Source organism: Paramormyrops kingsleyae, chromosome 12, assembly GCF_048594095.1.
Source record: "Paramormyrops kingsleyae isolate MSU_618 chromosome 12, PKINGS_0.4, whole genome shotgun sequence".
Classification (NCBI taxonomy): Eukaryota; Metazoa; Chordata; class Actinopteri; order Osteoglossiformes; family Mormyridae; genus Paramormyrops; species Paramormyrops kingsleyae.
In genome coordinates, this window is record NC_132808.1 from 10,058,087 (window position 1) to 10,085,502 (window position 27,416).

General features: G+C 43.2%; 1 protein-coding gene and 1 pseudogene across 3 annotated transcripts in view; both read left to right on the forward strand.

The window, feature by feature from the left end:
* The window catches only part of LOC111839799 (uncharacterized), a 117,294-nt gene that overhangs the window by 11,457 nt on the left and 78,421 nt on the right, over positions 1–27,416 (forward strand). For all 3 annotated transcript variants that reach the window (XM_072718646.1, XM_072718645.1, XM_072718647.1), the window contains one exon: positions 3,835–3,906. In XM_072718646.1, coding sequence (XP_072574747.1) covers positions 3,835–3,906 — 72 coding nt within the window. The remainder of the gene's footprint in view (positions 1–3,834; positions 3,907–27,416) is intronic.
* Positions 99–1,995, forward strand: LOC140577720 (uncharacterized; annotated as a pseudogene).

Sequence of the window (27,416 nt, forward strand, 5' to 3'; positions counted from 1 at the left end):
AAGCTGAGAGCTTCCAAAGGACCATATGTAAAGAACCAAAGAGCAGTGAAGATCCATAGTATCAGGCAGGAGATGGAAACCCTCAGGTCCCAATACAGATGATGTACATCCTACACAAGAAGATCAGGGTCCTCCGCCGGGCAGAGTGACATCGGAGACGACGCCATGAAAGAGCCTGAAAGCACTGCATTCATCACCCAGCCCTTCAGGTTTATGAAGGAAATGTTAGGGCAGAAGCATAGCAGCAAGCTGGAATGTTCACAGGAGGAGATAGATCAGTATCTGCAGTAGATGTATAGTGGCCCAGGAAGAGATCAGGACTTGGGAGAGTGCAGCACACTGATACAGCCGGCCGATGCAGCTGTGCAGTTTGACACGTCGGATCTGCAGCTGAAAGAGGTTCCTGAGGTGGTCAGGAGAGGATGAGCAAGCTCAGCTCCAGGCCTGAGTGGAAACCATGCAGAGTGAACAAGAAGTGCCCTAAACTCTTCCTGCGCCTGTGGAAGCTCCTCTGAGTCATCTAGAGAAGGACCAGTATTCCCAGTGGAGAGTTGCTGAAGGGTTTTGGATCCCAAAGGAGGAGAGAACTGGAGGTGAATAGACCAGTTCCACCTCATCTCTCTGTTGAGAGTTGAAACAAAGATCATCTTCAGTGCTGTTTCTAACCGGCTGTGCACCTTTCTTGTGAAGTTCAGTTACACTGATACATCAGTCCAGAAAGCAGGTATGTCAGGAATGGCCGGATACCTGGAGTACATGGGCGTGGTGACTAGTGATGCGTGAATTGTAGTTATATCTGGGGGGGGCACCGCGGCAGGCCATAAAAATTACTATTCTGATTAATAGTGGAAGGTTTGCACATGGGTGATATACAGTATGTCATAAATGAGGAAAATATTCATTACATTCTCTAAAATGTGACTGTTTTAGGCTTCATTTTACATCAGGTACGAATTAGCAGACTAGATTCTCATTGCAGGTCCATTTGTCTTAAGGAGCAACGGAGGCAAAAATGATCCGAGTGAAAATCAAATAAGGAGAATTAAAAACAAATAAAAAGGATGGGTGGAAAAGTTATGTGTGAGAGTGATTTAGTGAAATAGTTACTATGACGAGTCAATGCTGGGAATGTCATATGCAACATGGTATTAGTATTCTTAATGGTCTGTATTTGGGAAGATGCAGTGACATGCAGAATTATAGTCTGACGGGAGTAAAGATGTCAGTCTGTGTTCAGGCAGGTGTGGAAATACCTGTTGCCATTTTTATTTTACTGAAAAAGAAGAACTTTAAGTTAATGTGTATTTATTTTAAACCAGCTTAATTCACATGTTATCAGATCATCACACTTACATGTATCCCACTGAGAAATACTGGTAATGTGTGATCGGGTGCCGGTCTCTGAATCAGAGAAAATACATCATTCAGGTGGGTGGCGGGTGGATGATTTATATGTACATGCAGATTCGGATGGAGTCAGAGCCGATCTGCGCATCACTAATGGTGATTCAGCTGATCAGGGAGGCTGGGAGAACAAAGGCAATCTGTCAGTCCTGTGGCTCAATCTGGAAAATGCTTATGGCTCAATTCCACACAAGCTGGTGCAGCTGCCTTTGATGGAACATCATGTCCCCAGTAGTCAGAGATCTCATTGTGGATTACAGCAGCAGTGTCAGGGTGAGAACCTCCTCAGGAGCTGTTATATCAGGCTGGAATAAGGCTGAGATCAGGATCATCACAGGCTGCATTATCTCTGTGGTTCTGTTCTCTGTTGCCATGAACATGCTCACAGAATCTGCTGAACCAGAGTACAGAGGGTCTAAAACAGAAACTGCTCAACGCCAGCCACCCATCAGAGGACTTATGGATGACATAACAGTCACCACAGAGTCAGTCCCAGGACGTCACTGGATCCTTCAGGGGCCTGAACAGCTGATGGGATGTTCAATCCGCCAAATCTATGTCCATAGTGCTGAGGAGAAGGAAGGTGGATGACGGTTCAGTATTGGAGATACTACCTTCCCAACCATCACAGGGAAGCCTGTTAGGAGACAAAATGTATGGTAGCATCCTGAAGGACACAACAGTCATAAAGTTGGCTGCACTGAGTCGGATGGCTGGCTGAGATCAGTGGACCGGACTGACCTACTGAGGTAATTTAAAGCATAGCTGTACCAGCATGGTATTCTTCCAAGAGTCCTGTGGCCACTCCTGGTTTGCCAAGTGTCTCGACAGTGGAAACCTTGGAGCAGAAAGTCAGCAGCCACCTCCGGAGCCTGAGCAGCACGGCTCTCTATGGTCATCAAAACAACCTGTGACTGCCACTCAAGTCCTTGGAGGAGGAGTTCAAGGTTACAAGAGCTGGGAAAGTGTCGCTGTACAGAGGGTCAAGCGATCTGAAGGTGGCCAGAGCTGGGATAATGGTGAGGACTGGCAGGAAGTGGAGGGCGGAGGAAGCTGTTTTGCAAGCCGAGTTTAAGGCTGAGCTGGACTAGGATCCTTCTCCACATCCCACCTTAATCACCAAAGGGAAGCAGGAAAACTTCCTGGTCCAGCAGGAAGTGAGAGCAGCAGTGAAAGAGGAGAGATTTTGCTGGATGGTGGGAATGAGGCAACAGGGGGTTTAGTCAAGATGGGAAAATACGGTGGAGAGGAAGGTGACCTGGGCTGAGCTGTGGAAAGCTGAGCCACACAGCATCAAATTCCTCATCCAGGTTGTTTATGATGCTCCCCAGCCAATCCAATAGAGATGGGGGGGGGGGGGGGGGCAAGGTAGAGACACCAGCCTGTCCTCTGTGTTCCATGCATGGATCCCTGGAGTTCATCCTAAGATGCTGCCCAAAGACACTGAGTGAGGGGAGGTGCTGTTGGAGGCATGACCAGGTCCTGAAGGTCACTGCTAAAGCCTTCAGCTCAGGAGTGGAATGGGCTAAATGTTCCTGCCCCTCCAGGCCGGTGATCATCTTCATCAGAGCTGGGGAGAAACCAAGATCTGCTGCAAGAACCTCAGCAGGTGTCCTGGACCAAGCTGGATGGAGCACAAGGTGTCTCCCTGTGGAGGGGCTTTGCAGCCCGATGTTCAACTAAAACCTTCAGTAGGTTGGGCATTGAAGGTGAGAGGAAGAGAAGAGCTGCAGCACCATTAGAGCGACAGAGAAAGCTTCAAGATGGCTGTGGCTGAAGAGAGAGGAGTCATGGGGGCAGAGGAGCCCGTAACCCACCTGGACACAAGCTGGGGTCTGATCAGTCCCAGCCGGGTCGCCTGGAGGAGGGTGTATGATGCTGAAAGACCCGAAACACCCTGTGATTCCAGGAACATCACTGAGGATGTGAGCAGGAGCATCACTAGATGTATTTGCACAGCAACAGAAGAATTTAGGAATTAATATTTTTCTATTAGTCCAAATTTCTGTAGTTTATGAAATATGCATTAAAACTTTTTAATACATTGTAATAAATCCATCAGTACATTTCCCATGAGGTGTTTCCATATGATTGCTGGTTCTCCTGCATCCCAGTTACTGTTGGTATCAGGGTTGTAACAGTGCACTGTCCAGCTCTTATACTGTAATGTGGGTCACAGAGGCTTTTACTTTGAATAAGGATCTTCTGGTACTAATGTGTGTAAAATGATCATCTAACAGCTCATGATCAGATATGATGAATTTTAGTTTAATTTGTCCTTGAGGAATGAATGATCATTAATGGTTTGACATTGTTAAATATTTTTCCTATAATCAGGGGTAGCTGATGTGATGTATGATGGGTTGAATTTAACATATAATTATAAATCCCATCTTTATTTTATTTTAAAAACTTGTTTTCATTTTGCAGTTACAATGCGGGATATTATTCGCCTCACTCTGAGAACTGCATTTCCCATCATTATGGTTGGTGTCCTAACAGGTAAGTTTAAGTGTAATTAATGGATATGAAACATTAAAGTAAAGCAGGATAAAACAGCAGCTCCTGGTAAAATATTAAACACACTGTGGTGCATCTTTGAAGATGCCAAACATACTTCAGTGTTTTAGAACAAACTGCTCATTTTTCATTTCAATACTATACAGACTTCAGGTGATTTTGTCGATCTCAGCACCTCAGGTTTATAATACCTTTAAATCAGAACTCGATTCCCCCCTGAATCCCCAGCTTACTCCCCCATGCAGTAACCCAGCTAAGAGGGCCGGTCCTTAGCAGGGTGGGTAAGACAAGGACCTGTAACCTGAAGTTTTCCAGCCCAAGTCCTGGGAGAAGCTCGGCCTGTTTACCTTTAGTCAGGTGCTGAACCTGAACTGCTCCAGTGCCCAGCTGCCTGAAAGGGGGTGGTTTTAAATAGATAAGAAATGAGGATTATTTAAAATTAGGGCTGCATGATATTGGAAAAAAATCACATAACAATGTTTGACATTTTTGCAATAAATGTTGTAATATTTATTAAACAAAAAAGAAGCTACAGCCCTATGTTATATAAGTTGGTGATGTTGCCACAAATTATATTGATTTATAATACATCTATAGTTACATTTATACATATAGTTACATTTATATAGCGCCTTTCACAATCTCAAGGTTGCTTTACACTAAAAAAATAAGAAAGAGGGATCAGTAATCAGTAAAAGAGGAAAAGAAATGTCTTTAATTCAGATTTGAATGGTGGAAAGTATGGCGTGTGGAAAAGTGAGGAGATTATTATTAGAGGATCTGAGAGAGTGAGAGAGTGAGCAGGGAGTCAGTCGTTCACTGAGGTAGTGAGGAGTGAGGTCATGCAGAGCTTTATAAGTGAGAAGCAATATTTTGAATTCGATGTGAGACGGAACCGGTAACCAGTGTAGCTGAGAGAGGATGTGATGTGATGTGAGAGGAGCGTTTGCTGTGAGTGAGAACTCAAGCTGCTGAGTTCTGAATATACTGAAGCTTTTGTATAGATTCTGCAGGGAGGCCAATGAAAAGGGATCTGCAGTAATCAATATGGGACGAAATAAAAGCATGAACCAGAGTTTGGGCATCAGTACTGGACATAAATGGGAGCAGACAAGCGATGTTATGGAGGTGAAAGAATGCAGTTTTGGAGAGGAAATTTATATGAAGATCAAAGTTGAGTGCAGAGTCAAATAGTACAGTAAGATTTCTGATAACTGTAGCAGGTTTTACAGGGACACCATCAAAACAAACAGAGAAACTGGAGGATTTAGATACTAATGATTTCACACTGACCAGTAAGACATCAGTTTTTTGCAATGCAGCCAGTAAGTGTTCTGGGAGGGGAGTCAGTGGAGGAGAGTGTACTGAGATATAACTGAATATCATCAGCATAGCAGTGATCATTAAGGCCATATCTGCAAATGATCTGACCAAAGGGGAGATGTAGATTAGGAAGCGGAGGGACTGGAATGGCTGGTATAGTGTGTCACCATTAATAAAGGCATGTAGCTGTGTGGCTACAACTCTTTCCATTACTTTAGCCAGAAATGGAAGATTTGAGGACTACAGCTTGAGAGAGATGATTGATCAAACTCAGGTTTATTGAGGACAGGAGTAACTGCAGCAGCTTTGAGAGAAGAAGGGACAGAGCAGGAAGAGAGAGTGTTTATCAGTGATGCAATTGGAGAATTGATTATAGAAGAACCTGCTTTAAGTAGAGGTGTAGGGGCTGGTCGAGCTGACAGGAGGAAGAGAGAGAGGCAACAGGCGTATAGCAGGGGAGTTTTATAACTGGAGTAGTACAGTCAAGGTTAAAGGGGGAGAATGATTGAGATATAGGAGGAAAATTATCTTAGATTTGGTTAATTTTGGCTTAAAAATGTAAAAATGCCTGGCACTGCTCAGCTGCATTGGGTCATGCTGGTACAGGAGGTCTGAGGAGTTTGTTAACAGGCCTAAGGAGTGACTGTGGCCTAGACTTAGCACCACTTATGATGGAGGACTAGAAGTTTGAGTGATCAGTATTTAGGGCGTCCCTGTACTTGTGGATGTGCTCAGTGTATAAAAGCATGTGCACAGTGAGACCAGATTTCTTATAAAGGCGTTCAGGACGCCGGCCAGCGACCTTCATTATTCTGAGCTCAGGGATGAACCAGGACAGGAGCGAGTGGCTGGGATCAGCCTGGTCTTTAGAGGAGCTACATCATTAAGCAGTACAGCGATAGTATCATTATAGAAGGAAACCATAGTATCAGGAGAAAAGAGTTTATGTAAGTCAGACAGGGAAGAGGATAGAAGAGAACCAGCAAAGAGATTAGAACTGACAGATCTAGTATTGCGGTATGTGACAGATTGTCTTATGAGGAGTATTAAACTGGGTACCACTTTACAAAAAGGCTTCTTTTGGCACTTATAAATGGTTGTAATTCCTTAATAAAAAGAAAACATATAACTTGTTTATAATTGTCTATTAATGATTTACAAAGTGTTACAACCTGATTAATAACCTGCTTATAAACCATTCATAATCCCTTTATAAGTGTAACATAATGCAATACTCATTCTCCATTACAACAGGGATCTTAGAGGACACACAGAAGTCTGGTACAGACAGAAAGTCAATAACAGTTTATTCATACATAAACCCCAGTAAAAGAGCATTGGCAAGTAATGTGCTGCCCAATGGCCCACTAACGTCTAACGGCCAGGCCTGAGACTCACACAAATACAGCGAATTGAGGTCTGAATAACTTCTGTTAACCGGCACCACACTCAAATACGATCATCCACAGCACAGCATAATGCACTAACAGCAAGGGACATGAAAGAAACACCACAGCAAGTCCACAGCAGTCAGTTACACTGGGCAGCTGCTAATTGGCAACATTTTCTTATCCATGTCCATGTTCTTATCCAACAAAGAAAAGACAAAAAAACACAATAAAACAAATACAATACCCAACTAAATAATAATTCCCTTTAATACTTGGAGGTAGATTAGTAGAATGTAAAAGGGGAAAAGCGGCACAGATACTCTGGAATACTCTCTGTAATAAACCACAAACACATATAAGCACACAGACATTTAATCTTAAATCAGTTATACCCCACATACTCTCCATGACACGCCATTCTGGATGAATAATCATTAACCCCCTTCTTTTAACCACTCTCATTCCATGACTTAACCAAATTAAATATAAATTAAAACATGGCTACCTTATGCTAAGAAGTCCCATGCAACGGCGTAATATATCCAATTGCTGTAGCTCTAGATCACAACTAGGAACAAAGAGATATCGCTTGGTTACAATATAGTCAACAAATTACTATAATATAACCCAAAAAATAGCATGTCATTTAACAAACAAACCACAGCTACCTACCAGCAGCAGATACGTAGCGAAGCTCTTCTCATGGCCGCTGAGAGAGTCTCACGATATTTTCAGGCGAGCTTGAGGTTTAGAGCTTAGGAGCCAGTTCACACAGAGGCAGTGACTTACTGTAATTGTGAGCCCTCAATGAGATGGAGATGTGCGTTATATAAAAGACACACATTTATTTCTAACTAACACTACAGTATCATACAACAGACAGTCTGGAGCCTATCCCGGAAGCAACGGGCACGAGGCAGGGAACAAGCCTGGATGGGGGGCCAGCCTATCGCAGGGCACACTCACACTCCAGTCACACACATGCACACCTAAGGGCAATTTAGCAACGCCAATCAGCCTCAGCATGTCTTTGGACTGTGGGGGGAAACCGGAGTACCTGGAGGAAACCCCACGACGACACGGGGAGAACATGCAAACTCCACACATATGTGACCCAGGCGGAGACTCGAACCCAGGTCCCAGAGGTGCGAGGCAACACTGCACCACCATGCCGCCCCACCTTCAAAGTTATAAAACATATTGACTAGCACAGATTAGATTGTTAAAATGAATGGAAGTTGGTTTACTAGGTTGCAGAGGTGATGAGCTGAGGAAGCGATGGCACCCAAGAAGGAGCAGCGTCTGGAGCGGTTTTTTGCGTGGAGCCCCTTCGATTTTCTATCTTTGGTGAAGCTTTAAGGTGAAAGGCTTTGTCTAGGAGTTGGAGCTTTCTTCTGGGCAGCAGGCTTCAAGGCAGACTTTACAGGCGGGCTTCACCGGATGGCTTCACCGGAGAGCTTCGCCCCTCTGAGTCTGAGGCGCTGGGTTTTATGGTCTAAAGTCCGGGAATATTGATGATCAGGAACTCGATACCTGGACCAATTGCCTGGGCCATCTACTGGCGGCCTTTCGGGGGGGGGGCTGTAGCAGTGATATTGGAATTTATGACTACAATGATACCACTTTACAGTTTATTGTCATTGAAAGCGTGTAACTTTAAATACATACAATTTCACAACAATCAATGACCAGATGATTCAGGAGCATTTTCCTGTCAGTTTGACACCAAACATACCAGACAAACCTAGAGGGTCACACCTCATACAATCTACATTAATTAATTAACAATGTAACTTACACTGTCCATGTTGATGACTCCCATCAGTACATAGTATGGGTGATTATTGTTGCACATCACCAGATTTTACAGTTTTACACAATTTACATTCCAAATTCCCACCTGAACAGCACATCTTAACCCTAGATAGAGTTACTGTAGGTGTGGCTGTTGGTTCACTGTAATCACGGTCTCAATTAAACATCTGTAAATGACAATTTGTGGTTGGCTTGGCTTATTTCAATGATCTGCTATCCAGGTTAAACATACAGATGAAGTCGCTTCAATTTTCCCAGCCCTGCCGGAGGCCATTCGGCTGACAGCCGAAAGCCAGCCAGTTCCCAGCCAAAAACCAGCCGAAGGAGTTGACCCCCCTTCTTCTGGAGGTGTGCCTCAGTAATCCTCTAAACCCGCCCATTTATCCACTTGCAGGGTGTTACCATTAGATGGCGCTTCCTTAACAAAAACAAATTTCAGCTGTGGTCAGAAGTCCAACAGGTATCAACCTGAAGCTTTTGGTAGCCATCAGCAAGCTTCTGGCTTAATTCTGACTGGATATTTGACCACTGTTCTTGGCAGAATTGGTAGTTGGTTTCCTAGTATGGCTTTAAAGAATAACCTACAAATTTTCAATATGTTTGAGAACATATACTGTAGGTGAACTGTTCCATAAAGCAGGAACAGTTCTGAAGCTTGGCATACTTATCAGGAGTGAAAATTTATTATTCCAATATTTATTTATTTATTTATTGTTTTGTACTATTCCTGTAATATAGAAAAGCTCAAAAGTCTTGGCAAAAAAATTCATGATGTGATTTTTACATTTTCTCAGCACCAAATAGATTTTTGAAAAGTGTATGTTTGATTTGAACAAAAATAGAATAATCACACTCCAAATGGTCTCAGATAATTGATGCTAAGTTTGTGCTGAATAAAAGCATTTGATTCACTTTGGGATAAATGTGTTTTAGGTCAAGGGTGAAATATTTTTAACACTAGAATCACTGAGTTTTTATTTTCTGGTGCAAGTCCCGAGGTGTTCTTCACCCCTGCTGAGATTTTCACAGGTCTTCAGCTCGATTCTCCTCCTGCTTTTGTTGTGCAAACCACCCTGTGAGGCCTGGCACATTTGCATTTGTTTACTCAGAGTAGCTCAGATCCAAGTCAGGCCAAACCTCTGTGTGACATGGAAACCTTCAGAAAAGCCTGCCGTATCTATGCAAATTATCCCACACACTGACTGACCTGCAAATATGAAAGACACACATTCACAAAATATATGGACACACAAGTTTGCATGTCACACACAGAGGTTTGGCCTGCCTTGGATTTGAGCCACTCTGAGTAAGCAAATGCCGGGCCTCACAGGTAATGGGTGTGTCTGCACAACAAAAGCAGGAGGACAATGGAGCTGAAGACCTGTGAAAATTTTTGCAGGTGTGCTAGGAGGTCTTGGGTCCAGGGATTTCACACAAATTCGCGCAGGTTTAGTAAATCTACTGTTAAATGTCAAGGCATGTCAGACTACCTCAAAAGTGGCTGAGAGGCCTCAGATTCCAGAGGGTTAAATACTTATGCTATGTTTCTTTTGTGTTTGTCTTTTTACAATATCTCAGCTGCTTAGTTCAGTGTTCTTAGGTAAAAAAAATCTCACCTTCACCTTCCAAACATTCCTCCTTGTCACTGTGGCCAAATCAATGGCACATTCACACGTCATTGTGACTGCCCCCACCCCCTTCTGTGGATGTGCAGCCATCAGCAGCTTTTAACCAGAGTGTGAGCCAGACAGAAAGAAAGAACATACTAAGTAATGTTTTATTTTATTCAAGCATAATCAATTTTTTTCATTTCCCACTCTGTGCACCTTTATTCTCCACAATCAGCCTTCACTCAGTTTATGACATATATGAACAAACATACGTTGGGGACTGATGTGTTAGCGGGTTTTCATTCTATTAATTTCATTTTATTAGCAACTTTTTATTCTATAAACGATATTTTCGTATAGATATGGCAAGCATCTGTCACACACATAGGTTTGGGCTGCCTTAGATTTGAGTTAGCAGTCTGAGTAAATAAATGCAAATGTGCCAGGGTTCACAGGTAAGTAGTGCGTTTGCACAACGAAAGCAGAAGGGCAATGGAGCTGAAGGCCTGCTCAAATCTGCTCAGGCTTAGTAGTTCTAGGTATTTTTCAGCAGAATATAAAAAGCTCAGTAATTTTAGTGTTAACAGAGACAACATCTACTGTTATATTTATATTAAACAGTGCAATATGAAAATACAAAACCAGTACAAAATAGATTATATTCTATTCAAATATACATTCTGTCCCTCTTTGTTAAACATCCTGTCCATCTTATTACTTTATTTAGGCCTGTAATTAGTGTGTTGCACACATCCTGGGTCAGTCTCACCAAAAAAAAGAAGTGAATTAAATTTAAAAAACTCTAAAATAAAATACACTAATGAGTTACAGTTACCTGATAACAGGGAAACTCACTGCAGCTTAATTTATCACTGCTCCTCCTGGTGGATAGGTAAATCACTGCAAGTGTTATACACAGAAAAGGTTTAGGGGCGGATCATGCCGGCCCCCTTGTTCATGACATCACCAAGGGGGATCTCATTACAGTCAAGGTCCCACCCAGATCCCAGCAGGGACCTGTCAGGGACCAGCCATGGCCCCATCAAGGAAACGGGAAATTTCAAGCGACTGCATCTGTAGGACTTGTACAGCAAAGAGATGACTAATATAGCAGAGAGTACTCATATTGCACAGAGAGTACTCAAATAGTACCACATTAGTCCTCTCTGCTATATGAGTAATCTCTCTGCTGCAGAGACTGCTATGAGACTCTCTGAGCAGAGAGAAGACTTGATCAGCAGAGAGAGGACTCATTTAGCAGAGATAGGACTTGTACAGCAGAGAGATGACTCATATAGCAGAGACAGTACTCATATTGCAGAGAGAGTACTCATATGAGTACTATATTAGTCCTCTCTCTGCTATATGAGTCATCTCTCTGCTGCAGAGACTGCTATGAGACTCTCTGAGCAGAGAGAAGACTTGTACTGCAGAGAGAGGACTAATATAGCAGAGATAGGACTTGTACAGCAGAGAGATGACTAATATAGCAGAGTGAGTACTCTCATTGCAGAGAGAGTACTCATATGAGTACTATATTAGCCATCTCTGCTATATTAGTCATCTCTCTGCTGCAGAGACTGCAATGAGACTCTCTGAGCAGAGAGAAGACTTGTTCAGCAGAGAGAGGACTCATTTAGCAGAGATAGGACTTGTACAGCAGAGAGATGACTAATATAGCAGAGACAGTACGCATATTGCATAGAGAGTACTCATATAAGTAATATTTCAGTCATCTCTCTGCTGTACAAGTCCTATCTCTGCTGCACAAGTCCTCTCTCTGCTGTTCAAGAGAGCAGAGAGACTGTCTGAGCAGAGAGAGGACTTGTACAGCAGAGAGATGACTAATATAGCATAGAGAGTACTCATTTTGCAGATATAGTACTTATATGAGTACTATATGAGTCCTCTCTGCTATATGAGTCATCTCTCTGCTGCAGAGACTGCTATGAGACTCTCTGAGCAGAGAGAAGACTTGATCAGCAAAGAGAGGACTCATATAGCAGAGATAGGACTTGTCCAGCAGAGAGAGGACTCATATAGCAGAGATAATACTCATTTTGCAGAGAGAGTACTCATATGAGTATTAAATCAGTCATCTCTCTGCTGTATTAGTCATCTCTCTGCTGCAGAGACTGCAATGAGACTCTCTGAGCAGAGAGAAGACTTGTTCAGCAGAGAGGACTCATTTAGCAGAGATAGGACTTGTACAGCAGAGAGATGACTAATATAGCAGAGACAGTACGCATATTGCACAGAGAGTACTCATATAAGTAATATTTCAGTCATCTCTCTGCTGTACAAGTCCTATCTCTGCTGTACAAGTCCTCTCTCTGCTGTTCAAGAGAGCAGAGAGAGGACTCGTACAGCAGAGAGATGAGTTATATAGCAGAGATAGTACTAATATTGCAGAGACAGTACTCATATGAGTACTATATGAGTCCTCCCTCTGCTAAATGAGTCATCTCTCTGCTGCAGAAACTGCAATGAGACTCTCTGAGCAGTGAGAAGACTTGTACAGCAGAGAGAGGACTCATATACAATAGATAGGACTTGTACAGCAGAGAGATGACTCATATAGCAGAGACTGTACTCATATTGCAGAGAGAGTACTCATATGAGTACTATATGAGTCCTCTGCTATATGAGTCATCTCTCTGCTGCAGATACTGCTATGAGACTCTCTGAGCAGAGAGAAGACTTGATCAGCAAAGAGAGGACTCATATAGCAGAGATTGGACTTGTCCAGCTGAGAGAGGCCTCATATGGCAGAGAGTACTCATATTGCAGAGAAAGTACTAATATTGGTACTATATCAGTCATCTCTCTGCTGCATATACTGCTATGAGACTCTGAGCAGAGAGAAGACTTGATCAGCAAAGAGAGGACTCATATAACAGAGATAGGACTTGTCCAGCAGAGAGAGGACTCATATAGCAGAGATAGTACTCATTTTGCAGAGAGAGTACTCATATGAGTACTATATGAGTCATCTATCTCTTGTACAAGTCTTATCTCTGCTGTACAAGTCCTCTCTCTGCTGTTCAAGAGAGCAGAGAGACTCTCTGAGCAGAGAGAGGACTTGTACAACAGAGAGAGGACTCATATAGCAGAGAAAGGACTTGTCCAGCAGAAAGAGGACTGATATAGCAGAGAGAGTACTTATTTTGCAGAGAGAGTACTCATATGAGTACTATATCAGTCCTCTCTGCTATATGAGTCATCTCTCTGCTGCAGAGAATGCAATGAGACTTTCTGAGCAGAGAGAAGACTTGTTCAGCAGAGAGAGGACTTATTTAGCAGAGAGGACTTGTACAGCAGAGAGATGACTAATATAGCAGAGAGAGTACTCATATTGCAGAGAGAGTACTAATATAAGTACTATATGAGTCATCTCTCTGCTGCATATACTGCTATGAGACTCTCTGAACAGAAAGAAGACTTGTTCAGCAGACAGGACTCATATAGCAGAGATAGGACTTGTACAGCAGAGAGATGACTAATATAGCAGAGACAGTACGCATATTGCATAGAGAGTACTCATATAAGTAATATTTCAGTCATCTCTCTGCTGTACAAGTCCTATCTCTGCTGTACAAGTCCTCTCTCTGCTGTTCAAGAGAGCAGAGAGACTGTCTGAGCAGAGAGAGGACGTGTACAGCAGAGAGATGACTAATATAGCATAGAGAGTACTCATATTGCAATTAGTACTCATATGAGTACTATGAGTCATCTCTCTGCTGTACAAGTCCTATCTCTGCTGTACAAGTCCACTCTCTGCTGTTCAAGAGAGCAGAGAGACTCTGAGCAGAGAGAGGACTTGTACAGCAGATAGAGGACTCATATAGCAGAGACAGGACTTGTACAGGAGAGAGATGACTAATATAGCAGAGAGAGTACTCATATTGCAGAGATAGTACTCATATGAGTACTAAATGAGTCATCTCTCTGCTGCAGATACTGCTATGAGACTCTCTGAGCAGAGAGAAGACTTGTTCAGCAGAGAGAGGACTCATATAGCAGACAAAGGACTTGTCCAGCAGAGAGAGGACTCATGTAGCAGAAATAGTACTCATATTGCAGAGAGTACTCATATGAGTACTATGAGTCATCTCTCTGCTGTACAAGTCCTATCTCTGCTGTACAAGTCCACTCTCTGCTGTTCAAGAGAGCAGAGAGACTCTCTGACTAGAGAGAGGTCTTGTACAGCCGAGAGAGGACTAATATAGCAGAGAGAGTACTGATATTGCAGAGAGTACTCATATGAGTACTATATGAGTCATCTCTCTGCTGCAGATACTGCTATGAGACTCTCTGAGCAGAGAGAAGACTTGATCAGCAAAGAGAGGACTCATATGGCAGAGATAGGACTTGTCCAGCAGAGAGAGGACTCATATAGCAGAGATAATACTCATTTTGCTGAGAGAGTACTCATATCAGTACTATATGTGTCATCTCTGCTGTACAAGTCCTATCTCTGCTGTACAAGTCCTCTCTCTGCTGTTCAAGAGAGCAGAGAGACTCTCTGAGCAGAGAGAGGACTTGAACAGCAGATAGAGGACTCATATAGCAGAGACAGGACTTGTACTGGAGAGAGATGACTAATAGAGCGGAGAGAGTACTCATATTGCAGAGAAAGTACTCATATGAGTACTAAATCAGTCATCTCTCTGCTGCAGATACTGCTATGAGACTCTGAGCAGAGAGAAGACTTGTTCAGCAAAGAGAGGACTCATATAGCAGAGAAAGGACTTGACCAGCAGAGAGAGGACTCATATAGCAGAGAGAGTACTCATTGTAGAGAGAGTACTCATATGAGTACTATATGAGTCATCTCGCTGCTGCAGATACTGCTATGAGACTCTGAGCAGAGAGAAGACTTGTTCAGCAGAGAGAGGACTCATATAGCAGAGAAAGGACTTGTCCAGCAGAGAGAGGACTCATGTAGCAGAAATAGTACTCATATTGCAGTGAGTACTCATATGAGTACTATGAGTCATCTCTCTGCTGTACAAGTCCTATCTCTGCTGTACAAGTCCACTCTCTGCTGTTCAAGAGAGCAGAGAGACTCTCTGAGCAGAGAGAGGACTTGTACAGCAGATAGAGGACTCATATAGCAGAGACAGGACTTGTACAGGAGAGAGATGACTAATATAGCAGAGATAGTACTCATATTGCAGAGATAGTACTCACATGAGTACTAAATGAGTCATCTCTCTGCTGCAGATACTGCTATGAGACTCTCTGAGCAGAGAGAAGACTTGTTCAGCAGAGAGAGGACTCATATAGCAGAGAAAGGACTTGTCCAGCAGAGAGAGGACTCATATAGCAGAGACAGTACTCATAATGTAGAGAGACTACTCATATGAGTACTATATGAGTCATCTCTCTGCTGCAGATACTGCTATGAGACTCTCTGAGCAGAGAGAAGACTTGTTCAGCAGAGAGAGGACTCATATAGCAGACAAAGGACTTGTCCAGCAGAGAGAGGACTAATATAGCAGAAATAGTACTCATATTGCAGAGAGTACTCATATGAGTACTATGAGTCATCTCTCTGCTGTACAAGTCCACTCTCTGCTGTTCAAGAGAGCAGAGAGACTCTCTGATCAGAGAGAGGTCTTGTACAGCCGAGAGAGGACTCATATAGCAGACAGGACTTGTACAGCAGAGAGATGACTAATATAGCAGAGATAGTACTGATATTGCAGAGAGTACTCATATGAGTACTATATGAGTCATCTCTCTGCTGCAGATACTGCTATAAGACTCTCTGAGCAGAGAGAAGACTTAATCAGCAAAGAGAGGACTCATATGGCAGAGATAGGACTTGTCCAGCAGAGAGAGGACTCATATAGCAGAGATAATACTCATTTTGCTGAGACAGTACTCATATCAGTACTATATAAGTCATCTCTCTGCTGTACAAGTCCTCTCTCTGCTGTTCAAGAGAGCAGAGAGACTCTCTGAGCAGAGAGAGGACTTGAACAGCAGATAGAGGACTCATATAGCAGAGACAGGACTTGTACTAGAGAGAGATGACTAATAGAGTGGAGAGAGTACTCATATTGCAGACAGAGTACTCATATGAGTACTAAATGAGTCATCTCCATGCTGCAGATACTGCTATGAGACTCTATGAGCAGAGCGAAGACTTGTTCAGCAAAGAGAGGACTCATATAGCAGAGAAAGGACTTGTCCAGCAGAGAGAGGACTCATATAGCAGAGAGAGTACTCATTGTAGAGAGAGTACTCATATGAGTACTATATGAGTCATCTCTCTGCTGCAGATACTGCTATGAGACTCTGAGCAGAGAGAAGACTTGTTCAGCAGAGAGAGGACTCATATAGCAGAGAAAGGACTTGTCCAGCAGAGGGAGGACTTATATAGCAGAGATAGTACTCAAATTGCAGTGAGTCCTCATATGAGTACTATGAGTCATCTCTCTGCTGTACAAGTCCTATCTCTGCTGTACAAGTCCACTCTCTGCTGTTCAAGAGAGCAGAGAGACTCTGAGCAGAGAGAGGACTTGTACAGCAGATAGAGGACTCATATAGCAGAGACAGGACTTGTACAGGAGAGAGATGACTAATATAGCAGAGAGAGTACTCATATTGCAGAGATAGTACTCATATGAGTACTAAATGAGTCATCTCTCTGCTGCAGATACTGCTATGAGACTCTCTGAGCAGAGAGAAGACTTGTTCAGCAGAGAGAGGACTCATATAGCAGACAAAGGACTTGTCCAGCAGAGAGAGGACTCATGTAGCAGAAATAGTACTCATATTGCAGAGAGTACTCATATGAGTACTATGAGTCATCTCTCTGCTGTACAAGTCCTATCTCTGCTGTACAAGTCCACTCTCTGCTGTTCAAGAGAGCAGAGAGACTCTCTGACTAGAGAGAGGTCTTGTACAGCCGAGAGAGGACTAATATAGCAGAGAGAGTACTGATATTGCAGAGAGTACTCATATGAGTACTATATGAGTCATCTCTCTGCTGCAGATACTGCTATGAGACTCTCTGAGCAGAGAGAAGACTTGATCAGCAAAGAGAGGACTCATATGGCAGAGATAGGACTTGTCCAGCAGAGAGAGGACTCATATAGCAGAGATAATACTCATTTTGCTGAGAGTACTCATATCAGTACTATATGTGTCATCTCTCTGCTGTACAAGTCCTATCTCTGCTGTACAAGTCCTCGCTCTGCTGTTCAAGAGAGCAGAGAGACTCTCTGAGCAGAGAGAGGACTTGAACAGCAGATAGAGGACTCATATAGCAGAGACAGGACTTGTACTGGAGAGAGATGACTAATAGAGCGGAGAGAGTACTCATATTGCAGAGAAAGTACTCATATGAGTACTAAATCAGTCATCTCTCTGCTGCAGATACTGCTATGAGACTCTGAGCAGAGAGAAGACTTGTTCAGCAAAGAGAGGACTCATATAGCAGAGAAAGGACTTGACCAGCAGAGAGAGGACTCATATAGCAGAGAGAGTACTCATTGTAGAGATAGTACTCATATGAGTACCATATGAGTCATCTCGCTGCTGCAGATACTGCTATGAGACTCTGAGCAGAGAGAAGACTTGTTCAGCAGAGAGAGGACTCATATAGCAGAGAAAGGACTTGTCCAGCATAGAGAGGACTCAGCAGAAATAGTACTCATATTGCAGTGAGTACTCATATGAGTACTATGAGTCATCTCTCTGCTGTACAAGTCCTATCTCTGCTGTACAAGTCCACTCTCTGCTGTTCAAGAGAGCAGAGAGACTCTGAGCAGAGAGAGGACTTGTACAGCAGATAGAGGACTCATATAGCAGAGACAGGACTTGTACAGGAGAGAGATGACTAATATAGCAGAGAGAGTACTCATATTGCAGAGATAGTACTCATATGAGTACTAAATGAGTCATCTCTCTGCTGCAGATACTGCTATGAGACTCTCTGAGCAGAGAGAAGACTTGTTCAGCAGAGAGAGGACTCATATAGCAGACAAAGGACTTGTCCAGCAGAGAGAGGACTCATGTAGCAGAAATAGTACTCATATTGCAGAGAGTACTCATATGAGTACTATGAGTCATCTCTCTGCTGTACAAGTCCTATCTCTGCTGTACAAGTCCACTCTCTGCTGTTCAAGAGAGCAGAGAGACTCTCTGACTAGAGAGAGGTCTTGTACAGCCGAGAGAGGACTAATATAGCAGAGAGAGTACTGATATTGCAGAGAGTACTCATATGAGTACTATATGAGTCATCTCTCTGCTGCAGATACTGCTATGAGACTCTCTGAGCAGAGAGAAGACTTGATCAGCAAAGAGAGGACTCATATGGCAGAGATAGGACTTGTCCAGCAGAGAGAGGACTCATATAGCAGAGATAATACTCATTTTGCTGAGAGTACTCATATCAGTACTATATGTGTCATCTCTCTGCTGTACAAGTCCTATCTCTGCTGTACAAGTCCTCGCTCTGCTGTTCAAGAGAGCAGAGAGACTCTCTGAGCAGAGAGAGGACTTGAACAGCAGATAGAGGACTCATATAGCAGAGACAGGACTTGTACTGGAGAGAGATGACTAATAGAGCGGAGAGAGTACTCATATTGCAGAGAAAGTACTCATATGAGTACTAAATCAGTCATCTCTCTGCTGCAGATACTGCTATGAGACTCTGAGCAGAGAGAAGACTTGTTCAGCAAAGAGAGGACTCATATAGCAGAGAAAGGACTTGACCAGCAGAGAGAGGACTCATATAGCAGAGAGAGTACTCATTGTAGAGATAGTACTCATATGAGTACCATATGAGTCATCTCGCTGCTGCAGATACTGCTATGAGACTCTGAGCAGAGAGAAGACTTGTTCAGCAGAGAGAGGACTCATATAGCAGAGAAAGGACTTGTCCAGCATAGAGAGGACTCAGCAGAAATAGTACTCATATTGCAGTGAGTACTCATATGAGTACTATGAGTCATCTCTCTGCTGTACAAGTCCTATCTCTGCTGTACAAGTCCACTCTCTGCTGTTCAAGAGAGCAGAGAGACTCTCTGAGCAGAGAGAGGACTTGTACAGCATAGAGATGACTAATATATCATAGAGAGTACTCATTTTGCAGATACAGTACTCATATGAGTACTATATGAGTCCTCTCTGCTATATGAGTCATCTCTCTGCTGCAGAGACTGCTATGAGACTCTCTGAGCAGAGAGAAGACTTGATCAGCAAAGAGAGGACTCATATAGCAGAGATAGGACTTGTCCAGCAGAGAGAGGACTCATATAGCAGAGATAATACTCATTTTGCAGAGAGAGTACTCATATGAGTACTATATAAGTCATCTCTCTGCTGTACAAGTCCTATCTCTGCTGTTCAAGAGAGCAGAGAGACTCTGAGCAGAGAGAGGACTTGTACAGCAGATAGAGGACTCATATAGCAGAGACAGGACTTGTACAGGAGAGAGATGACTAATATAGCAGAGAGAGTACTCATATTGCAGAGATAGTACTCATATGAGTACTAAATGAGTCATCTCTCTGCTGCAGATACTGCTATGAGACTCTCTGAGCAGAGAGAAGACTTGTTCAGCAGAGAGAGGACTCATATAGCAGACAAAGGACTTGTCCAGCAGAGAGAGGACTCATGTAGCAGAAATAGTACTCATATTGCAGAGAGTACTCATATGAGTACTATGAGTCATCTCTCTGCTGTACAAGTCCTATCTCTGCTGTACAAGTCCACTCTCTGCTGTTCAAGAGAGCAGAGAGACTCTCTGACTAGAGAGAGGTCTTGTACAGCCGAGAGAGGACTAATATAGCAGAGAGAGTACTGATATTGCAGAGAGTACTCATATGAGTACTATATGAGTCATCTCTCTGCTGCAGATACTGCTATGAGACTCTCTGAGCAGAGAGACTTGATCAGCAAAGAGAGGACTCATATGGCAGAGATAGGACTTGTCCAGCAGAGAGAGGACTCATATAGCAGAGATAATACTCATTTTGCTGAGAGAGTACTCATATCAGTACTATATGTGTCATCTCTCTGCTGTACAAGTCCTATCTCTGCTGTACTAGTCCTCTCTCTGCTGTTCAAGAGAGCAGAGAGACTCTCTGAGCAGAGAGAGGACTTGAACAGCAGATAGAGGACTCATATAGCAGAGACAGGACTTGTACTGGAGAGAGATGACTAATAGAGCGGAGAGAGTACTCATATTGCAGAGAAAGTACTCATATGAGTACTAAATCAGTCATCTCTCTGCTGCAGATACTGCTATGAGACTCTGAGCAGAGAGAAGACTTGTTCAGCAAAGAGAGGACTCATATAGCAGAGAAAGGACTTGACCAGCAGAGAGAGGACTCATATAGCAGAGAAAGGACTTGACCAGCAGAGAGAGGACTCATATAGCAGAGAGAGTACTCATTGTAGAGAGAGTACTCATATGAGTACTATATGAGTCATCTCGCTGCTGCAGATACTGCTATGAGACTCTGAGCAGAGAGAAGACTTGTTCAGCAGAGAGAGGACTCATATAGCAGAGAAAGGACTTGTCCAGCATAGAGAGGACTCAGCAGAAATAGTACTCATATTGCAGTGAGTACTCATATGAGTACTATGAGTCATCTCTCTGCTGTACAAGTCCTATCTCTGCTGTACAAGTCCACTCTCTGCTGTTCAAGAGAGCAGAGAGACTCTCTGAGCAGAGAGAGGACTTGTACAGCAGATAGAGGACTCATATAGCAGAGACAGGACTTGTACAGGAGAGAGATGACTAATATAGCAGAGATAGTACTCATATTGCAGAGATAGTACTCACATGAGTACTAAATGAGTCATCTCTCTGCTGCAGATACTGCTATGAGACTCTCTGAGCAGAGAGAAGACTTGTTCAGCAGAGAGAGGACTCATATAGCAGAGAAAGGACTTGTCCAGCAGAGAGAGGACTCATATAGCAGAGACAGTACTCATAATGTAGAGAGACTACTCATATGAGTACTATATGAGTCATCTCTCTGCTGCAGATACTGCTATGAGACTCTCTGAGCAGAGAGAAGACTTGTTCAGCAGAGAGAGGACTCATATAGCAGACAAAGGACTTGTCCAGCAGAGAGAGGACTCATATAGCAGACATAGTACTCATATTGCAGAGAGTACTCATATGAGTACTATGAGTCATCTCTCTGCTGTACAAGTCCACTCTCTGCTGTTCAAGAGAGCAGAGAGACTCTCTGAGCAGAGAGAGGTCTTGTACAGCCGAGAGAGGACTCATATAGCAGACAGGACTTGTACAGCAGAGAGATGACTAATATAGCAGAGATAGTACTGATATTGCAGAGAGTACTCATATGAGTACTATATGAGTCATCTCTCTGCTGCAGATACTGCTATAAGACTCTCTGAGCAGAGAGAAGACTTAATCAGCAAAGAGAGGACTCATATGGCAGAGATAGGACTTGTCCAGCAGAGAGAGGACTCATATAGCAGAGATAATACTCATTTTGCTGAGACAGTACTCATATCAGTACTATATAAGTCATCTCTCTGCTGTACAAGTCCTATCTCTGCTGTACAAGTCCTCTCTCTGCTGTTCAAGAGAGCAGAGAGACTCTCTGAGCAGAGAGAGGACTTGAACAGCAGATAGAGGACTCATATAGCAGAGACAGGACTTGTACTAGAGAGAGATGACTAATAGAGTGGAGAGAGTACTCATATTGCAGAGAGAGTACTCATATGAGTACTAAATGAGTCATCTCCATGCTGCAGATACTGCTATGAGACTCTATGAGCAGAGCGAAGACTTGTTCAGCAAAGAGAGGACTCATATAGCAGAGAAAGGACTTGTCCAGCAGAGAGAGGACTCATATAGCAGATAGAGTACTCATTGTAGAGAGAGTACTCATATGAGTACTATATGAGTCATCTCTCTGCTGCAGATACTGCTATGAGACTCTGAGCAGAGAGAAGACTTGTTCAGCAGAGAGAGGACTCATATAGCAGAGAAAGGACTTGTCCAGCAGAGGGAGGACTTATATAGCAGAGATAGTACTCAAATTGCAGTGAGTCCTCATATGAGTACTATGAGTCATCTCTCTGCTGTACAAGTCCTATCTCTGCTGTACAAGTCCACTCTCTGCTGTTCAAGAGAGCAGAGAGACTCTGAGCAGAGAGAGGACTTGTACAGCAGATAGAGGACTCATATAGCAGAGACAGTACTTGTACAGGAGTGAGATGACTAATATAGCAGAGAGAGTACTCATATTGCAGAGATAGTACTCATATGAGTACTAAATGAGTCATCTCTCTGCTGCAGATACTGCTATGAGACTCTCTGAGCAGAGAGAAGACTTGTTCAGCAGAGAGAGGACTCATATAGCAGACAAAGGACTTGTCCAGCAGAGAGAGGACTCATGTAGCAGAAATAGTACTCATATTGCAGAGAGTACTCATACGAGTACTATGAGTCATCTCTCTGCTGTACAAGTCCTATCTCTGCTGTACAAGTCCACTCTCTGCTGTTCAAAAGAGCAGAGAGACTCTCTGACTAGAGAGAGGTCTTGTACAGCCGAGAGAGGACTAATATAGCAGAGAGAGTACTGATATTGCAGAGAGTACTCATATGAGTACTATATGAGTCATCTCTCTGCTGCAGATACTGCTATGAGACTCTCTGAGCAGAGAGAAGACTTGATCAGCAAAGAGAGGACTCATATGGCAGAGAAAGGACTTGACCAGCAGAGAGAGGACTCATATAGCAGAGAGAGTACTCATTGTAGAGATAGTACTCATATGAGTACCATATGAGTCATCTCGCTGCTGCAGATACTGCTATGAGACTCTGAGCAGAGAGAAGACTTGTTCAGCAGAGAGAGGACTCATATAGCAGAGAAAGGACTTGTCCAGCATAGAGAGGACTCAGCAGAAACAGTACTCATATTGCAGTGAGTACTCATATGAGTACTATGAGTCATCTCTCTGCTGTACAAGTCCTATCTCTGCTGTACAAGTCCACTCTCTGCTGTTCAAGAGAGCAGAGAGACTCTCTGAGCAGAGAGAGGACTTGTACAGCATAGAGATGACTAATATAGCATAGAGAGTACTCATTTTGCAGATACAGTACTCATATGAGTACTATATGAGTCCTCTCTGCTATATGAGTCATCTCTCTGCTGCAGAGACTGCTATGAGACTCTCTGAGCAGAGAGAAGACTTGATCAGCAAAGAGAGGACTCATATAGCAGAGATAGGACTTGTCCAGCAGAGAGAGGACTCATATAGCAGAGATAATACTCATTTTGCAGAGAGAGTACTCATATGAGTACTATATAAGTCATCTCTCTGCTGTACAAGTCCTATCTCTGCTGTTCAAGAGAGCAGAGAGACTCTGAGCAGAGAGAGGACTTGTACAGCAGATAGAGGACTCATATAGCAGAGACAGGACTTGTACAGGAGAGAGATGACTAATATAGCAGAGAGAGTACTCATATTGCAGATAGTACTCATATGAGTACTAAATGAGTCATCTCTCTGCTGCAGATACTGCTATGAGACTCTCTGAGCAGAGAGAAGACTTGTTCAGCAGAGAGAGGACTCATATAGCAGACAAAGGACTTGTCCAGCAGAGAGAGGACTCATGTAGCAGAAATAGTACTCATATTGCAGAGAGTACTCATATGAGTACTATGAGTCATCTCTCTGCTGTACAAGTCCTATCTCTGCTGTACAAGTCCACTCTCTGCTGTTCAAGAGAGCAGAGAGACTCTCTGACTAGAGAGAGGTCTTGTACAGCCGAGAGAGGACTAATATAGCAGAGAGAGTACTGATATTGCAGAGAGTACTCATATGAGTACTATATGAGTCATCTCTCTGCTGCAGATACTGCTATGAGACTCTCTGAGCAGAGAGAAGACTTGATCAGCAAAGAGAGGACTCATATGGCAGAGATAGGACTTGTCCAGCAGAGAGAGGACTCATATAGCAGAGATAATACTCATTTTGCTGAGAGAGTACTCATATCAGTACTATATGTGTCATCTCTCTGCTGTACAAGTCCTATCTCTGCTGTACAAGTCCTCTCTCTGCTGTTCAAGAGAGCAGAGAGAGGACTTGAACAGCAGATAGAGGACTCATATAGCAGAGACAGGACTTGTACTGGAGAGAGATGACTAATAGAGCGGAGAGAGTACTCATATTGCAGAGAAAGTACTCATATGAGTACTAAATCAGTCATCTCTCTGCTGCAGATACTGCTATGAGACTCTGAGCAGAGAGAAGACTTGTTCAGCAAAGAGAGGACTCATATAGCAGAGAAAGGACTTGACCAGCAGAGAGAGGACTCATATAGCAGAGAGAGTACTCATTGTAGAGAGAGTACTCATATGAGTACTATATGAGTCATCTCTCTGCTGCAGATACTGCTATGAGACTCTGAGCAGAGAGAAGACTTGTTCAGCAGAGAGAGGACTCATATAGCAGAGAAAGGACTTGTCCAGCATAGAGAGGACTCAGCAGAAATAGTACTCATATTGCAGTGAGTACTCATATGAGTACTATGAGTCATCTCTCTGCTGTACAAGTCCTATCTCTGCTGTACAAGTCCACTCTCTGCTGTTCAAGAGAGCAGAGAGACTCTCTGAGCAGAGAGAGGACTTGTACAGCATAGAGATGACTAATATAGCATAGAGAGTACTCATTTTGCAGATACAGTACTCATATGAGTACTATATGAGTCCTCTCTGCTATATGAGTCATCTCTCTGCTGCAGAGACTGCTATGAGACTCTCTGAGCAGAGAGAAGACTTGATCAGCAAAGAGAGGACTCATATAGCAGAGATAGGACTTGTCCAGCAGAGAGAGGACTCATATAGCAGAGATAATACTCATTTTGCAGAGAGAGTACTCATATGAGTACTATATAAGTCATCTCTCTGCTGTACAAGTCCTATCTCTGCTGTTCAAGAGAGCAGAGAGACTCTGAGCAGAGAGAGGACTTGTACAGCAGATAGAGGACTCATATAGCAGAGACAGGACTTGTACAGGAGAGAGATGACTAATACAGATCCAGCCACTTAAAATTTCCCTTCCAAATCCCTGCCAAGTTCCCTCCAAGTACCAGCCGAAAGAGAGAGCCCCCCTTCTTCTAGGGGTGGGCCTATATTTCACTATAAACCCGTCCATTCATTCACTTGCAGGGTGATACCATTAGATGGCGCTTTCTTTACAAAAACTGCTGTGTTTACATTCACTTTCTGTACTGCATATATTACCTCTTCTTTTTACAGGGTTAAATGATTGAATGGTCTTTGCTATGACTTAAAAAAGCTAATTTTTGTTTTAATTTATTTTATTTACTTATTTTATTTTAATATGCTTTATTGGTTTGTTTATTGTCTATTCTTATTTATCCTTTGTACAGCACTTTGGTCCTACAGTATATTGATTTGTTTTAAAGTGCTTTATTTTAAGCATAGTCCACAAATTTTCAATAGGGTTAAGTTTGTTGGCTTTGGGAAGGCTGTTCTGATGTGTGTTGTGATCATTGTCCCTGTATCAACTGTCTAGCCATTGATTGTTGATACTGTAACTGTTGATTGATTAAAGAATTTGTAGGTGATTGGGAGATCATGATCCTCACCCGCTGCAGCAATCAGAATCAGAATCAGAGTCAGATTTTATTCGCCAAGTGTGCTGGGGCACACAAGGAATTAGTTTCCCGCAGTTTGATACTCTCTCGTACACAAACAATAAGTTAGAGCTGGGCGATAAATCGATTTAATTGATTATTTCGAATTTACAGTTCAGGACGATGTGTTTTCATGAAATCGATTTTATTACTTTTTTTACACACGAGCGCCAAATGCGGAACTAATGCGATGCATCATTCCTCACGGGTAAATTAGCACTGTAGCAGATTCTCTAACAACATGGCAATGACAGGGGAAAAGCTGGCACTTGTGCCCAAAATAAAGGTGTTGCTACTTCTGTAATATGGAATTGGTTCGGTTTTGCACCGTCGGACACAGACCAAACACGTCCTCGTTGCAAAGACTTTAAAAACTGTTGCAACCAAAGGAAGCAGCGCGATTAATTTATAAACCTTTCTAAAAGTGTTTACAATAATAACTGACACTTTATTGATCCCCATGGGGAAATTGTGTTTATGCCTCCCTCAACTTGATCTTTGAAGAATAAGTTGTCTGTGAAGGCCACCAGTTGGGGACCTGCAGATGTGCTGAGGCTGGGCTTGAACCAGTGACCTTCTGATTACAAGCACACAGCTTAGCCCACTGAGCCACACACTGCCCCTAAAGGTGTGGTCTAAAGTAAAAAAAGCTAAATAAAGTAGTGTGATTTTGAGTAGGGGAGGGGAAAATCAATTAAAATCGGAAATCAGATTTTTTGTGAAAAAATCTGAGATTTTTTTTTAGGCCATATCACCCAGCTCTACAATAAGTGACACTATAAAAACAAAATACACTATACAAGAAATACAAATACAGTACAATACAATACAAATGTGAAAAATTATAAATATTATAAATATACACAGGTGAGTAACACTGTGCAAAGAGTGTAAACAGTTTTTGTAAACAGATCTGTAGCGCCTGCCAGAGCGGGGGTAGCTGGAGAAGATTGTGTCCAGGATGTGACGGATCTGATATGATTTTAACTGCTCGTTAAAATCTATGCTCGTTTAGCCGAACTAAAGTCCACAAACAGGATGCTGGCATAAGTTCCTTTACGGTCCAGATGTTGCAGGATATAATGCAGCCCCATATTCACTGCATCATCCACCGACCTGTTTGCCCGATAGGCACTGTACTGCAGGGGGTACAGCTGGTGTCCTGTAATGTCCTTTAGATGGGCTAAAACCAGGCGTTCAAAGGATTTCATGACCACAGACGTCAAGGCGACAGGTCTGTAGTCATTCAGTCCTGTAATGGTGGGTTTTTTGGGGACCGTGATAATGGCGGAGCGTTTGAAGCAGGAGGGAACTACACACAGCTCCAGGAATCTATTGAAGATGCGGGTGAAGATGGGAGCCAGCTGATCAGCACAGGTTTTGAGGCAGGAGGGGGATACACCGTCTGGTCCCGGGGCCTTCTTGGTTTTCTGTTTCTGGAAAGCCGGCTCACTTCCGCTTCGTGTATTCTGAGTTCCAGGGGGGAGGATAGGGGGGTGAGAGGTGTGATGGGGGTTATTGTCTCTGGAGTGGGGTGGATGGGGGGTGTGAATCTGTTTATCTCAAACCTGCAGTAGAAGTTGTTCAGCTTGTCTGCCAGGTCTTTGTTTGCTTCAGTGGGGGGTAGGGGTCGTCTGTTGCTGGTGATGTCTCGCAGGCCACACTGATGCAGGGTCATTGGCT